This window comes from Symphalangus syndactylus, chromosome 3 (genome assembly GCF_028878055.3).
Source record: "Symphalangus syndactylus isolate Jambi chromosome 3, NHGRI_mSymSyn1-v2.1_pri, whole genome shotgun sequence".
In the NCBI taxonomy this organism is placed as follows: Eukaryota; Metazoa; Chordata; class Mammalia; order Primates; family Hylobatidae; genus Symphalangus; species Symphalangus syndactylus.
In genome coordinates, this window is record NC_072425.2 from 124,632,278 (window position 1) to 124,648,203 (window position 15,926).

The 15,926-nt window shown below is 44.6% G+C and overlaps 1 protein-coding gene and 1 long non-coding RNA gene across 7 annotated transcripts in view; one reads left to right on the forward strand and one right to left on the reverse strand.

Moving 5' to 3' along the window:
- The window catches only part of LOC134736219 (uncharacterized), a 64,772-nt gene that overhangs the window by 45,978 nt on the left and 2,868 nt on the right, over positions 1 to 15,926 (forward strand). The gene's annotated exons all lie outside the window — the stretch shown is intronic.
- SLC35F2 (solute carrier family 35 member F2) overlaps positions 1 to 15,926 on the reverse strand; it is a 103,915-nt gene that overhangs the window by 21,610 nt on the left and 66,379 nt on the right. For 3 of the 6 annotated variants that reach the window (XM_055272979.2, XM_063636493.1, XM_063636491.1), the window contains one exon: positions 14,075 to 15,875. The exons of 1 other annotated variant lie outside the window; for it this stretch is intronic. In XM_055272979.2, the coding sequence (XP_055128954.1) occupies positions 15,690 to 15,875 (186 nt within the window). In that variant the 3' untranslated portion in view covers positions 14,075 to 15,689. Of the gene's footprint in view, positions 1 to 8,579; positions 8,832 to 14,074; positions 15,876 to 15,926 lie in introns of those variants that run through there. 2 more of the 6 variants (XM_063636495.1, XM_063636490.1) reach the window with 2 other exon arrangements.

A 15,926-nucleotide genomic window follows, 5' to 3' on the forward strand; every position in this document is an offset into this window, starting at 1 on the left:
TCCTTTTCCTAAATAGGAGTAGCATTTCCTCATCAAGCATCTTCTAAAATTCTTTGTTCTGTCCCATTTACCTTATGCCAAGAATGAGACTTCCTGGAAAAGATTGATATGCAATTTAGATGTATCATATTTGGGCAATGTCTTGAATATTAAATCACTTTTTGCTTTGTTACATTGTAGGATTATTACTACTTACCCAAACAAAAAGTAGTGATTCACAAGTTTAGGATCTGATAGAACATAGGAAAAAGCATAGTTAATCAACAAATACAAATGCAATATTAGTGAGTTCCTGTTATTTTTAAGGCTTTATGTTGGTTCTATGTTGAATGTTTAAAAAGTGTTTGTTTCTGACCTTTCCTATTCCATTAAGATTTTGATACACTGCAAAGTGTAGAATAAGGCATGTCTTGGTCCATTCACACTGCTATAACAAAAATACTATAGATTAGCTGGCTCATGAACAACAGACATTTATTTCTTGCAGTTCTGGAGCCTGGGAAGTCCAAGATCAAGCTGCCAACAGAATCCATGTCTGGTGAAGTCACTCTTCCTTGCTTGTAGATACACTGTGTCCTTGCATGGTGTAAGAAGGAATGAACTCTCTGGGGGTTCTGTTATAGCAGCAAAATGGACAAAGATAGCATGGAAACCCCAGCTGCTAGCACTACAAGTTCTCCACATCACACATTGTGTATAGACTGTGGCCTCCCCAATGGGCAGGCAGTGAATGTTAATAGCTGATTGAGTGAGGCATATATGGAACCATCTGAATGCTTGTTTATGGTCAGTTGGAGTTAATAATTGTTCAAATGGCCTCTTAAAATTGTTATGAATTCTTTCATTTCCTTCTCCAAAAGTGTTCGCATTTTAAATTAAGATTGCTGGAAGAGGCTGGGTGCAGTGACTCACACCGGTAATCCCAGCACTTTGGGAGGTCAAGGCAGGCGGATCACCTGAGGTCGGGAGTTCGAGACCAGCCTGACCAACATGGAGAAACCCCATCTCTACTAAAAATACAAAATTAGCTGGGCATGGTGGGGCATGCCTCTAATCCCAGCTACTCGGAGGCTGAGGCAGGAGAATTGCTTGAACCCAGGAGGCGGAGGTTGCGATGAGCCGAGATTGCCCCATTGCACTCCAGCCTGGGCAACAAGAGCAAAACTCCGTCTCAGAAGAAAAGAAAAGATTGCTAGAAGAGGATAGTATTTAAACCGAGGAATAAGGTACATTGTAAAAGTTTGAGCATTGGGAGAAGAAAGCTTGGAACATTAAATCCTACAGGTTTATGCATAAAGGGTGGGTAAAATTTTGTCGTTCTGAAGAGGCTTTGCTTTCCCTAATACACCATTTATATATTGCCAGACTTCTCAAGACACCCTTTATAGGACTACTAGAGAACTGCATGGTCAGCATTACCTAATTTCCTCATAAATCTCTTGCCTTTTAATCAGCTAAGTGGCTATCTGCTAAATTCCCCTGATTTATTGATGTATTTTGAAGGCTGAGGATATGTCCAGATACTAAGTGATTAAATGTAGATGAAATGGCACATCACCATAATTATGACAGAAAAGAGAATCGTGACTAGGCATACGTAAGACCTCACAGAGACAAACTGTAGACAGCTTCTTAAAAGGGCAGCCCCCAGCGTTGCAGAGAAAACTGTATTACCAAGCTAGTTTTTCCAAGAAAATCATCCCAACAGCTCTCATTAGAGATGCATTTGCATTTGCTGTCTCAGCAGTTCCACAGGAACCATGACCCCTTCAGAATTTACAGAGTGGAGACTTTGGCTGCTGACTAAACTGAAAGGTTAAAATCCTGGTTTCTAATTTTACCTTAGCCACCAAACTCAGTGTGACCTGAGACAGATATTTCAACTTTTCTGAGACCTCAATTCTTTTTTGTTTGTTTGTTATTGTTTTTTGTTTTGTTTTGTTTTTGAGACAGAGTCTCACTCTGTCTCCAAGGCTGGAGTGTAGTGGCACTGTGTTGGCTCACTGCAACCTCCATCTCCTGGGTTCAAGCAATTCTCCTGCCTCAGCCTCCAAAGTAGCTGGGATTACAGGCACGAGCCACCACGCCTAGCTAATTTTTGTATTTTTAGTAGAGACCTGGTTTCACCATGTTGGCCAGGCTGGTCTCAAACTCCTGACTTCAGGTGATCCACCTACCTCAGCCTCCGAAAGTGCTGGGATGACAGGTGTGAGCCACCGTGCCTGGCCGGGATCCCAGTTCTTCAACAGTTTTTTTCTAACTGACATAGTCAATGTTTATTTTTTTTCCCAGTAGATGTCCAATTGCTCCAGCACCACTTGTTGAAAAGACTATCTTTCCTCCATTGAACTGCTTTTGCACTTTTGTCAAAAATCAATTTCAGCATATTTGTGTGAGGTTCTTCCTAAGTCCAATTGATCTATGTGTCTGTTCCTCTGCCAGTGTACCCAGACAGAACGAGGGGTCCAGCTGCTTGTTCTCATAGTTCAATAATGAGATGCAGACAGACTGAGAAAGAAGGGAGTTTATTTCTGCAACCAGTTTCAGGGAGAAGGTTGGAGTAACTCACCGGACCAACTCAAATTTACAAGGTTTTTTTTTTTTTTTTTCAGTGCTTATACATATTCTAAGTTATATGCCTATGTGTGGGAGTGCACCTACAAGCGGAAGTGTTTCATTCGATCTACATCTAATCTTTAACTAGGGTCTAGGGTCTGGAAAGCTTTCTCTAGAGTCTTGGAAAGTTTCTTCATCTTGAATGAACTCTGGCACGAGGTGTATGTGTAAGAATGCTTTTATTATTTGATCAGACTTTAGGGCCGGAGAAAACCCAGGCCAGGTCTTTTTTTTTTTTTTTTTTTGAGACAGAGTCTCGCTCTGTTGCCCAGGCTGGAGTGCAGTGGCGCGATCTCGGCTCACTGCAAGCTCCGCCTCCCAGGTTCACGCCATTCTCCTGCCTCAGCCTCCTGAGTAGCTGGGACTACAGGCGCCTGCCACTGCGCCCGGCTAATTTTTTTTGTATTTTTAGTAGAGACGGGGTTTCACCGTGGTCTCGATCTCCTGACCTCGTGATCCGCCCGCCTCGGCCTCCCAAAGTGCTGGGATTACAGGCTTGAGCCACCGCGCCCGGCTACCCAGGCCAGGTCTTAATGGGTTTGTTTTCGCATTCCAGCGCTCACACTCGGGCACTAGTTTCTTCAGTTCTTTAATGTTTAACTTACACATTCATCAGAAAAGGGTTAGTGGAAACCGACTGTTCTGGTTGGTAATGGAAACCTGGTCTGACATACCAGTGCCACAGAGGCTTAAAAAAGGAAAAAAACAACAAAAATATATATTTTATATATATTATATATATTTATTACATATATATGTGTGCACAAGTGCAGGTTTCTTACACGTGTATATTGGGTAGTGGTGAAGTCTGGGCTTTTAGTGTACCCATCACCCAAATAATGAACACTGTACCCAACAGGTAATTTTTCAACCCTCACCTCCCTCCCACCCTGCCACTTTTTGGAGTCTCCAATATCTATTATTCCACTCTGTATGTCCACGTGTACCCATTGTTTAGCTTCCAACAATTATTCGTCTGTTAACCAAAGGCAGCCCCTGATGAGGACAGTCTTTATAATACCCTTTTTAAAACAAAACAAAACACTTTGATTTACAGGACATTATGGAAGCACTATAAAATGACAACACTATTGTTTATGCAAACGGTCTTTAGGTTGTTACAATTGTTAAAGCGCCACCTGCTGGAAAGTCCACCCATAAATATATACCAATTCCTTAAGAGGCTGAAGACAACTTTGTTTCAAAACACAAATAGTGAAAGTGACACCAGCAAAATCCTCTCTTCTTACAGTGTTACCCCAGACCAGTTGCACAATATACTTCATCTACACAACACTATGGAAAATGTAGCAACTCTGTTATACTAGTCATCAGTAGGGTTTGGGCTTTTTTTAAATACTTTTTTTTTCTAATTTAATGAGGGGATGGGGGATAGCTATGTTGGAACTATGTTGCCCAGGCTGGTCTCCAACTGTTGGGCTCAAACAATCCTCCCACCTCAGCCTCCCAAAGTGCTGGGATTACAGGTGCCAGCCACCAGCAGTGCTGTTTTTTGTTTGTTTGTTTTTTGTTTCTTTTTCTTTTTTGAGACGGAATTTTGCTCTTCTTGCCTAGGCTGGAGTGCAATGGTACAATCTCGGCTCACCGCAACCTCCGCCTCCCAGGTTCAAGCTATTCTCCCGCCTCAGCCTCCCAAGTAGCTGGGATTACAGGCATGCGCCACCATGCCCGCTAATTTTGTATTTTTAGTAGAGCAGGGTTTCTCCATGTTGGTCAGGCTGGTCTCGAACTCCTGACCACAGGTGATCAGCCCGCCTGAGCCTCCCAAAGTGCTGGGATTACAGACGTGAGGCACCGCGCCCAGCTGGTTTTTTTTTTTTTTTTAATGGCATGAATGTCTACAAAAAAATTTTTAAATCAATAAATATTGTTCTAATAGGCTAAAAAAAAGCATTTAGAGGACTTTTTTTCTTTTTTTCTTTTTTTTTTTTGAGACAGAGTCTCATTCTGTCACCCAGGCTGGAGTGCAGTGGTTCGATCTCGGATCACTGCAAGCTCAGCCTCCCAGGTTTACACCATTCTCCTGCCTCAGCCTCCCGAGTAGCTGGGGCTACAGGCGCCCACCACCACACCTGGCTAATTTTTTTGTATTTTTAGTAGAAACGGGGTTTCACCGTCTTAGCCAGGCTGGTCACGAACTCCTGACCTTGTGATCTACCTGCAAAGTGCTGAGATTACAGGCGTGAGCCACTGCGCCCGGCCTTAGAGGAGGTTTTCAACTAAAGAAGATGTGTTTCAAAAGCTTGTGCTTGCTCCTGATTTTTAGCCTCAGGGATCAGCACGCATTTAGATAAATTACTTCTTATCTTCATGAATGGAATTTTATAGTAAAATACTCACTGAAAGATTCTTTATGAAAATTGGCCGGGCGCGGTGGCTCACGCCTGTAATCCCAGAACTTTGGGAGGCCAAGGTGAGCGGATCACGAGGTCAGGAGATCAAGACCATCCTGGCTAACATGGTGAAACCCTGCCTCTACTAAAAATACAAAAAATTAGCCGGGCATGATGGCGGGCGCCTGTAGTCCCAGCAACACGGGAGGCTGAGGCAGGAGAATGGCGTGAACCCGGGAGGCGGAGCTTGCAGTGAGCCAAGATTGTGCCACTGAACTCCAGCCTGGGTGACAGAGCAAGACTCCGTCTCAAAAAGGAAAAAAAAAAAAGAAAATGGTTGTTATCAAACGTATTTCTGATTTTAAATGTTGTGATAACTTAGATTCAATCTCTCTAATAAGACAATTTATATCAACAATCCCTCGGACAGTCTTGTGAGCAGCGGTGATTCTGTACAGGTCTGCAGCAACTCAATTCTTGCCTCCTCAGAGGAAATAATTAGTCTAAGAGGCAAGGCAGAGTGAGAAACCAAGCACGTTTTAGAGCAGGAATGAAAGTTTATTAAAAAGCTTTAGAGCAGGGGCCAGGCGTGGTGGCTCATACCTGTAATCCCAGCACTTTGGGAGGCAGAGGCAGGCGGATCATTTGAGGCCAGACTAGCCTGGCCAACATGGTGAGACCCCCCAACTCTACTAAAAAACACAAAAATTAGCTGGGCGTTGTGGCGTGCGCCTTTAATCCCAGCAACTATGAAGGCTGAGGCAGGAGAATTACTTGAACCCGGAGGGCAGAGGCTGCAGTGAGCCAACATCACGCCATTGCACTCCAGCCTGGACAACAGAGTGAGGTTCTGTCTCAATTTTTTTCTAAAAAAAAAAAAAGAGAAAAAAGCTTTAGAGCAGGAAAAAAAAGTAAAGTACACTTGGAAGAGGACCAAGCAGGTGACTTCAGAGATCCGAATGGAGTTTTGAGTCTCTCCTCCCTTGATTTTTCCTTGGGGTGGACTGTCCCCGTGCACAGTGCCTGCCAGCACTTGGGAGGGGTTGCATGCGCAGTGTGTTTACTGAAGTTGTGCGCATGCTCATTTGAGGCATTTTGCCCTTACCAGTCCAGCCTTCCTAGAGGGATATCATATACCAGTTAAACTCCGCCATTTTGCGTCAGTGTGCATGGGTGAGCACACTCACTCAGCTCCTAAGATCTTATTGAGAAGCTGCTGATAACCAGCTTCGGGTGTTTTCTGTCTGTTGGGAGACTGCCTTTCCCTGGTGCTGGCTGTGACCAGTTATATTTAAGACAGAGAGTTTAAAAACCGCCTGACCATCACCGGATGGTTGCCTAAGGTTCCTTAGGGAGAGCCCTCTCCTGCGGTGTTCATGTTTGCCTACCCACCTACTCTAACAGTCTAATTTGAAGAAGTTAAGACCTCATTGTTCAACAGGGTGGTCACCATCACATGCGGCTATTGGATACATGAAATGTGGCTAGTGACACGCTGAAATAATATTTTAAATATATTGATTAAAATATATTATTTTTAAAAAAACTTTAAGATCTCATGTAAGCCAGATGTTTGAAAATAAATTTTTCAAGGAAGCAGTGTTATACAGGCTGGTTAAACTCCCAGTTCTCACAAATTTCTTTAAACCAGGATGCATAGCCTTGCACAGTATTATGATATAATAGCTGTCATTCATACCACTGCTTCTCTGGGACATTGTTTTTTAACTTGGGATGCCCTGATTGGAACTCCTCTGCCCCTCTCCAGATGAGACAAGGCAAAGGGAAAGACTAGGACTAAAAGGCACAGGAGGAAAGAACAGAACAGGGTAGGACAACTTGCTAACCACATGTGTCTGCATAGAAGGCTTTACTTTAGGTCAATGTCCCCTTCAGTGTTCTGTACTGGTTCCAAAGGTAAAGTTTATTTAACCCAAGAGGTGAGCTGACCGATGGGCTAGAAAGATGAAAAAAGGGGCCGGGCACGGTGGCTCATGCCTGTAATCCCAGCACTTAAGGAGGCCGAGGCGGGCGGATCGACTGAGGTCAGGAGTTCAAGACCAGCCTGGCCAACATGATGAAACCCCGTCTCTACTAAAAAATGCAAAAGTTAGCCAGGCGTGGTGGCGGGTGCCTGTAATCCCAGCTACCCTGGAGGCTGAGGCAGGAGATTTGCTTGAATCTGGGAGGCGGAGGTTGCAGTGAGCCGAGATCATGCCACTGCACTCTTGCCTGGTGCAGAGCAAGACTCCTGTCTCAAAAAAAAAGGAAAAAAGGCCACTGTTGACCTACAAGAGCTCCAACTGGGTTGAAGAAGGGCAGGTAGGTAAACCGCAAGCACTGTGGTAAGCGCTAAAAGGAAGATATGAGCAAAGACTATGGAAGCTTAAAGGGAGGTGGGACCCAGGCTGAGAAAGCGTTCCTAAGAGACTACATTTGAGATCAACCTTGATGGACAGATAGAATTTTTGTCACCTGAGATTCTCTACTTCACCATTACACCATTATCCCTATAGAGATAGAGGTTTATTTTTTTATTTTATTTATTTATTTTTTTGACACAGGGTCTTGCTGTCACCTAGGCTGGAGTGCAGTGGTGGCAATCATAGCTCACTGCAACCTCAAATGTCTGGGCTCAAGTGAGCCTCCTATCTTAACCTCCTGAGTAGAGCTGGGGCTACAGATGAATGCCACCCTGCCTAATTTTTTTTTCTTTTTTGTACAGACAAGGTATCACTGTGTTACCCAGGCTGACCTTGAACTTCTGGCCTCCTGGCCTCAAGCGATCCTCCCGCCTTGGCCTCCCAAAGGGCTGGGTTTAAAGGTGTGAGCCCCACCACACCAAGCCCAGGTTTATTATTAAGCAAAATATTTTAGGAAATGTGTGCTCAGAGATCCCTGGCCTCCACCCCTGGAGACTGACTCAGTAGTTCTGGGATAGGGCTTGATAATCTCTATTTTTAAAAGCATCTCCAGTGTTTCTGACATTCTGCTAAGTCTGAGAATTAGTAATGAACTAGGAATCCATTTTTGTTTGGCGTAAAACTCAGACAAATCACATCGCTTTCCTGTGCCTTCCTTTATTTATCTTTAAAAAGGGAATTGGGCTAGATGATAATTAAAGTGAGAGGTCAAGGTTTTCAAGTTCCTTGATTATTTACATTATTGGGAAAGTTGAAACTACTTGTACACAACTCATAACGTCCAACAGTAGGCGGAGAGATACCCTTCTTAGAGTAATAGAGAAGTAGAATGGACAATTGAAACACTGGTTCCCAAAGTGGGGGGGATACAATTATGAATGGCTGGCTTACACACCTTCACGAGTGTGTGCTCACACTCAAAATGAGTGGAACTAGAATCTCCCCCACTAGATTTTTTTTTCTCCTTCTAGTTAATCTGGTGAAAGGGGGGCTGGGGAGGATGTTGGTAATGACTATACAATTCTTGCCAAGGGAGGAATACACTGGTATAATGACTATAATTTTTTCTTTCTTCCCCAAATTGTAACCACCCAGTGGGTTCACCTTGCCTGTTGCCTAGACAGAGCTGATTTATCAAAACAGGGGAATTGCAATAGAGAAAGAGCAATTCACACAGACCCAGCTGTATGGGAGAGTCGAGTTTTATTATTACTCAAATCAGTCTCCCCAAGCATTCGGGAAGCAGAGTTTTTAAGGACAACTTGGTGGGTGGGGAGAAGCCAGTGAGCTACGAGTGCTAGTTGATTAGGTAAGAGATGAAATCATAGGGAATTGAAGCTGTCCTCTTGCACTGAGTCTGTTCCTGGGTGAGGGCCACAGATCAGATGAGCCAGTTAGTCAATCTGGGTGGTGCCAGCTGATCCATCAAGTGCAGGGTCTGCAAAATATCTCAAGCACTGATCATAGGAGCAGCTTAGAAAGGGTCAGAATCTTGTAGCCTCCAGCTGCATGACTCCTAAACCAAAATTTTTTATCTTGTGGCTGATGTTAGTAGTCTAGTCCCCAGGCAAGGAGGCTTGTTTTGGGGAAAGGGCTGTTATCATTTTTGTTTTATTTATTTACTCTTATTTTTTGAGACAAAAGTCTCATTCTGTCACCCAGGCTGGAGTGCAATGGCGTGATCTTGGCTCACTGCAACCTCTGCCTTTTGGGTTCAAGCGATTCTCCTGCCTCAGCCTCCCAAGTAGCTGGGGTTATAGGTACCCACCACCATGCCCTGCTAATTTTTGTATTTTAGTAGAGACAGGATTTCACCACGTTGGCCAGGCTGGTCTTGAAATCCCAACCTCAGTTGATCCGCCCACCTCTGCCTCCCAAAGTGCTGGGATTACAGGTGTGAGCCACCATGCCCAGCCTCATCTTTGTTTTAAACTATAGCCTATAAACTAAGTTCCTCCCAAAGTTAGCTCAGCCTATGCCCAGGAATAAACAAAGACAGCCTGGAGATTAGAAGCAAGATAGAGTTGGTTAGGTTAGAGTTCTTTCATTGTCTCAGTTATAATTTTGCAAAGGTGGTTTCAAAATCACCTCAAAAAAAAAAAAAAAATTTTTTTTTTTTTTTTGAAACGGAGTCTCGCTCTGTCGCCCAGGCTGGAGTGCAGTGGCGCGATCTCAGCTCACTGCAAGCTCCGCCTCCCGGGTTCACGCCATTCTCCTGCCTCAGCCTCCCGAGTAGCTGGGGCTACAGGCGCCCACCACTATGCCCAGCTAATTTTTTTGTGTTAACCAGGATGGTCTCGATCTCCTGACCTCGTGATCCACCCGCCTCGGCCTCCCAAAGTGCTGGTATTACAGGCATGAGCCACTGCACCTGGCCAAAAAAAATTTTTTTTTCTCTCCACTACTTAATGCAGTCCTAGGACCGGAGCTGTAACTACAAGTGCTACAAGCAGGAATTATTTCTAAGCAGGAAACTGTCACTATGTTTTTAAACTTTGTCAGAATTCCTAAGGGCCTGATGAGGGGTTGGTTGTGCCTTCACCCCATCTGGAAAAATTGGGATTAGGAATAAACACAGGCTGGGCGTGGTGGTTCAGGCCTGTAATCCCAGTAGTTTGGGAGGCTGAGGTGGGTGGATCACCTGAGGTCGGGAGTTCGAGACCAGCCCGACCAACATGATAAAACCCCGTCTCTACTAAAAAAAATACAAAAATTAACCAGGCACGGTGGTGTGTGCCTGTAGTCCCAGCTACTCATGAGGCTGAGGCAGGAGAATCGCTTGAACCCGGGAGGTAGAGGTTGCAGTGAGATGAGATCACACCATTGCACTCCAGCCTGGGTGACAGAGCGAGCAAGACTCTGTCTTAAAAAAAAGGCTCACTAGTTCAGAACCTATGTGACCCTTCCTTCTATGAATGGGCATGGACTGAGGAGGAGGCACTCGCTAGACAGGTACTGCTACCAGCAACGTGAATCAGCACAGTGGCCAAACCTAATGTCCCTTCCAAAAGTGGAAAAATTGGGGTAAAATTAAATGACAGATGGAAAAAAGGAGGAATAGCCAAGAAAAAAATAAAAAGTGCATTATAAATTGAGGAAAATCCAATATCATATTAATGACTCTAAAGAGACTCAGAGCAAGAGATGACACTGTCTCTTAGCTCGATGATCCCAGGTGCCTGAAAGGGCAAAGCAGTGTGCCTGCCAAGACCACTCCTGCTTTTGGAGTCTGACAAGATTAAAAGGAAGCTTGCAAACTTGAGTGGCCTCTGCCTGGGAGACAGTCACACAATATGATGGACTAAAGTAATTATTAAAGATTCTGTATATTTATTTTGCTGTAAGGGATCCATGGTTGAAAACCAGAGGTGGCCTATGGTGTCATGATATATATTAGTTTGCATCCAGTTCCTGGTTCCTAACTACCATAGCCCCATTACAGTCTTTTGTTATGTTGGGTTAGGCCTCAGGAAACAGAATATTTCTCCTGCCCTCCTTTCACCTGCCCCAAGGCAGGACTCTAACCTTGCCAGCTTTTCTGATTGTGGGTCTTCAGACCCTCCCCAGGGAGAGTCCCACCCTATACCCTGGGGGAAGGAATGCTGAATCAGGAAACTTCCATAAAAACACAAGAGGGCCAGGCGCAGTGGCTCACACCTATAATCCCAGCACTTTGGGAGGCCAAGGCGGACAGCTCACTGGAGTGCAGGAGTTTGAAACCAACCTGGCCAATGTGGTGAAAACCCGTACCTACCAAAAATACCAAAAAAAAAAAACAAAAAACAAACAAACAAAAAAAACTGGGCATGGTGGCTCATGCCTGAGGCTGAGGCACAAGAATTCCTTGAACCCAGGAGGCAGAGAGCCGAGATCATGCTACTGCACTCCAGCCTGGGTAACAGAGCCAGACTCCCCTCAACAAAACAAATCCAAGAAAAGTGAGTTCAGGGAGCTTCTGGATAGCTGAAGCCATGAAGGTTCCTGGAAAGTGGTATGCCCAGGGAGAGCATGGAAGCCCCTCACCCCTTCCTCCATGCTTTGCCCTACACATATCTTCATCTGTATCCTTTATAATAAACTGGTATACATACATAAAAAATACTTAGACACGATAAACATTCAATATCTGTTTAGTGAGGAGGGACACATCATATTAGTTGTAAGGGGTGACTTCGGATTTCTCCAAGAGCACTCAGACTCAAGTGAGATAACTCAATTATGTTAAAACATTAACCTTCACTTATGGTGGTGTATTTTCTAGTATAATACATACATCAAAAATTATTCTCTAAAAGTGTTAAATTTTATGTTTTTGAATATATAAACAAAGTATATCTCTAAAAGTTAACAGAGATGGCTGGGCATGGTGACTCACGCCTGTAATTCCAGCACTTTGGGAGGCCGAGGTGGGCAGATCACAAGGTCAGGAGTTCGAGACCAGCCTGACCAATATGGTGAAACCCCGTCTCAACTAAAAATACAAAACTTAGCCAGACGTGGCGGTGCATCCCTGTAGTCTCAGCTACTTGGGAGGCTGAGACAGGAGAATCGTTTGAACCTGGGAGGCAGAGGTTGCAGTGAGCCAAGATCAGGACACTGCATCCCAGGCTGGGCAACAGAGCAAGAGTATATCTCTCAAAAAAAAAAAAAAAAAAAAAAGTCAACACAGATAGGTTGAGATTTGGATGGTTTCCTAGGGTTCAAAAAATGCTACCTCCTTTTTCTTTTCTTTTTTTTTCTTTTTTTTTTTTTTTTTTTGAGACAAGGTCTGTTGCCCAGGCTGGAGTGCAGTGGGGCATGATCTCGGCTCACTGGGGCCTCGACCTCCCGGGCTCAAGTGATCCTCCAGCCTCGGCCTCTGGAGCAGATGGGACTACAGGTGCATGCCACCACATCCAGCTTATTTTTGTGTTTTTTAGAGACAGGGTTTCACCATATTAACCCAGCTGGTCTCCAACTCGTGGCCTCAAGTAATCTGCCTGCCTCAGGTTCCCAAAGTGCTAACAGGACTAGTTGGATTTCCTAGGCTAAGAATTCCGAAGTCTAGCTGGGGAAGGTGACCTCACCCACCTTTAAACACAGGGCTAGTAACTCAGCTCACACCCAATCAGGTAGTAAAGAGGGCTCACTAAAATACAAATTAGGCTAAAAGCAGGAGGTAAAGAAATAGTCAAATCATATATCGCCTGACAGCATGGGGAGAGGACAATGATTAGGATATAAACCCAGGCATTTGAGCCGGATCGGGCAACCCCCTTTGGGTTCCATTTTATGGGAGCTCTGTTTTTACTCTATTAAATCTTGCAACTGCACACTCTTCTTGTCCGTATTTGTTACGGCTCGAGCCGAGCCGTCCACCACTGTTTGCTGCTGTCGCAGACCCACCGTTGTCTTTCACCCCTCTGGATCTGGCAGAGTGTCCACTGTGCTCCTGATCCAGTGAGGCGCCCACTGCCGCTCCTGATCGGGCTAAAGGCTCGCCATTGTTCCTGCACGGCTAAGTGCCCAGGTTCGTCCTAATCAAGCTGAACACTAGTTGCTGGGTTCCATGGTTCTCTTCAGTGACCCACGGCTTCTAATAGAGCTATAACAAACACTCACCACATGGCCCAAGGTTCCATTCCTTGGAATCCATTGAGGCCAAGAACCCCAGGTCAGAGAACAAAAGGCTTGCCGCCATCTTGGGAGCTCTAAGAACAAAGACCTGCAGGTAACAGTGCTGGGATCACAGGCTTGAGCCACTGCACCCGGCCTACTTCCTTTTTCTAAAGTCCATCACAGTGTATATGTATCCTAAACACCCAAATATGTAACCAAAGACTTTGTGAATGACCCTGCTCACCAACAGCAATCTTGGAGGATCAGCAACTGCAGTTCTGACTGCAGCTGTCACTGGTGTAAATAAAATGAAACGAGCAAAATAGCACAAATTTAAAACTAAACCGTCAGCGTGCTAATCAAACTGAAAGTCTTCCTAAAAGAGCCAAACATTTTAACATAACCTTTCCCACTCTCATCATTGTTAATGTTAGGGAGCAAAAACCAAACATCAATTGGAAAGGCAGTTTTAATTGGTTGCAGAAAATGGAAGGTTACTTCACTCAAAAAAGTAAAAAAAACTCATTGTGGTAATTCAGTATTGGAAAATGTTTATTCCTGCAAATGATCGGTGAGCTTGCTCTGAATTCCCTTGAATCCCAGCATAGTCCCCAAATAGACAGGCCTGCCTCACCCCACAGAGGATATCACTCTGAAAAATTGAATATGAAGAAATATTGAATACATCAAGTCATTCAAAATCCACAAGGAGGCCAGGTGTGGTGGCTCATGCCTGTAATACCAGCACTTTGGGAGGCTGAGGTTGGTGGATCACTTGAGGTCAGTTCGAGACCAGCCTAGCCAACATGGTGATACCCTGTCTCTACTAAAAATACAAAAATTAGCTGGGCATGGTGGTGCATACCTGTAGTCCAGGTAGGAGAACTGCTGAACCCGGGAGGCAGAGGTTGCAGTGAGCTGAGATGGCCCCAACTGCACTCCAGCCAGGGTGACAGGGCAAGACTCAAAAAAAAAAGAAAGAAAAAATCCACAAGGCTTTTGATGGATTTGAAGGATGGTTTTACTGGAAAAAAAAAAAAATCCACAAGGGGAACTAGTTAATCAAAGAAACCACACAGTTAGTTGATGTATTTCCATGAATTCAAAGCCTTTTAATGATGTGAACACTTACTCCCCATTTCTTTTTTACATTGTTACAAAAAATTTACAGAGTTTTCTGAAAGTGGCATTTTGTTGGTTGTTATTATACTAATGATACATATTAACACTTTGAAGAAGTATCATAAAAATCACAGGGCATTACAAATTTTTGATAAGAAGTAGTAATAGTATCCTCTTTTAACAACTGGAGGCTCCCAGGCATACTCTTCGGTGAGAAATGATTAATTTTATATTTTCATTTTGATGATAATCTTTTCTTGTTTTTACCAGTTATAAAAACAAAGCTTTTTCTTTGTTGTGATAATGTGCACTAAGACGTAGTTTCTTGAGCTGATGCTAAATAAAATGAGATCAATAGGAATATTCCAGGAGGTCATGAGAAGTTTTTAGAAAGGATGGCATCTACCTGTATACGGAGCTCTGAAAAATGTTGGAGAGTATGGGACTGAAACTGTGAAGCACATATCCAGTGTCACAGGCTCCGAGAGCAGAGAGTTTGCTCTGGGACCTGGAATGGGTGATGGAGAAATGTTTTAAACAAACAAACATGCCAGGCACAGTGGCTCCCATCTGTAATCCTAGCACTTTTAGAGGCCGAGGTGGGCAGATCGCTTTAGCTCAGGAATTTGAGACTAGCCTGGGCAACATGGCGAAACCCCATCTCTCTATAAAAACAAACAAAACAGGCCTGGCATGGTGGCTCATGCCTGTAATCCCAGCACTTTGGGAGGTCGAGGCAGGCAGATCACTTGAGGTCAGGAAGTCAAGACCAGCCTGGGCAACATGGTGAAACCCCATGTCTACTAAAAATACAAAACTTAGCTGGGCGTGGGGCCACACACTTTTGTAATCCCAGCTACTCACACTTGAACCCAGGAGGCGGAGGTTACAGTGAGCTGAGATTGTGCCACTGCACTCTAGGCTCTGCGTCTCAAACAAACAAAAAAAAAACAATTGTGGGAGGGTTCCTAGGTTTACTGCACTCCAGTTTAATGCTTGTGTGAGATATAATAATTATATCTCAGGACTTTTCAAGGGCTGACCCACCCGTTTTCTGCCACATGCAGTCAGACCCAAGGCCTCATCTACCCAAAGGCCTGTGGACAATAACTGCCTCAGCAAAAAAAAAAAAAAAAAAAAAAAAACCTTGAAGCCTCTGATAGAGGAAACGTACTCCAGAGCCACCGTGAGTTGCCCCTGTTCCTGACCACCAAGCCCAGCCTGGACAGCCTGCTTTCCTGCCCTGGCCTGAGGCTGGCTCACTCCTGATCTCTCCCCAGTCCTGCTTTCCCACTGGAGCCTCTAAGACCCCAGTGTGGAGTCCGCACTTCATCTCCTCAACACGAACAGATGTTGGTCCTCAAACACAGAAACGCACTCTTAGCTTGGTTTCTGCTCTATTTTGGTATTTCTACTTTCGAACTTTGTTTAGTGTTCCTTTCTAAAACCTAACCGCTGGATCCAACCCAGGGTTGTAGAGTGTCCACTCTGAGTCTGCTATTTCCCCAAGTGTACCCTCAGCAGGCAGCAGGCTCTGCTTTATCCTGGTGGGGGATGGGTGCGCCATCTTCTCCAGCTACAAGACAGCAGAGTGGGTCTCCTGGAGGTTCTCCTCCAGCTTCAGCCCCAAGTTGTCAATCCCAATGCTGGTGACTGGAGGCACGCTGCTTTCAGCCGGCTCGGCCGTGCGAGTCGGGGTGGAGCAGTACAGGATAAACCCCACCATGATGACAGTGAAGGACAGGATGTAGAGTCCTGAAAACTAGAAGGGAAGAACAGGCAGTGAATTGTGCCCCTCACATACACACCTTTG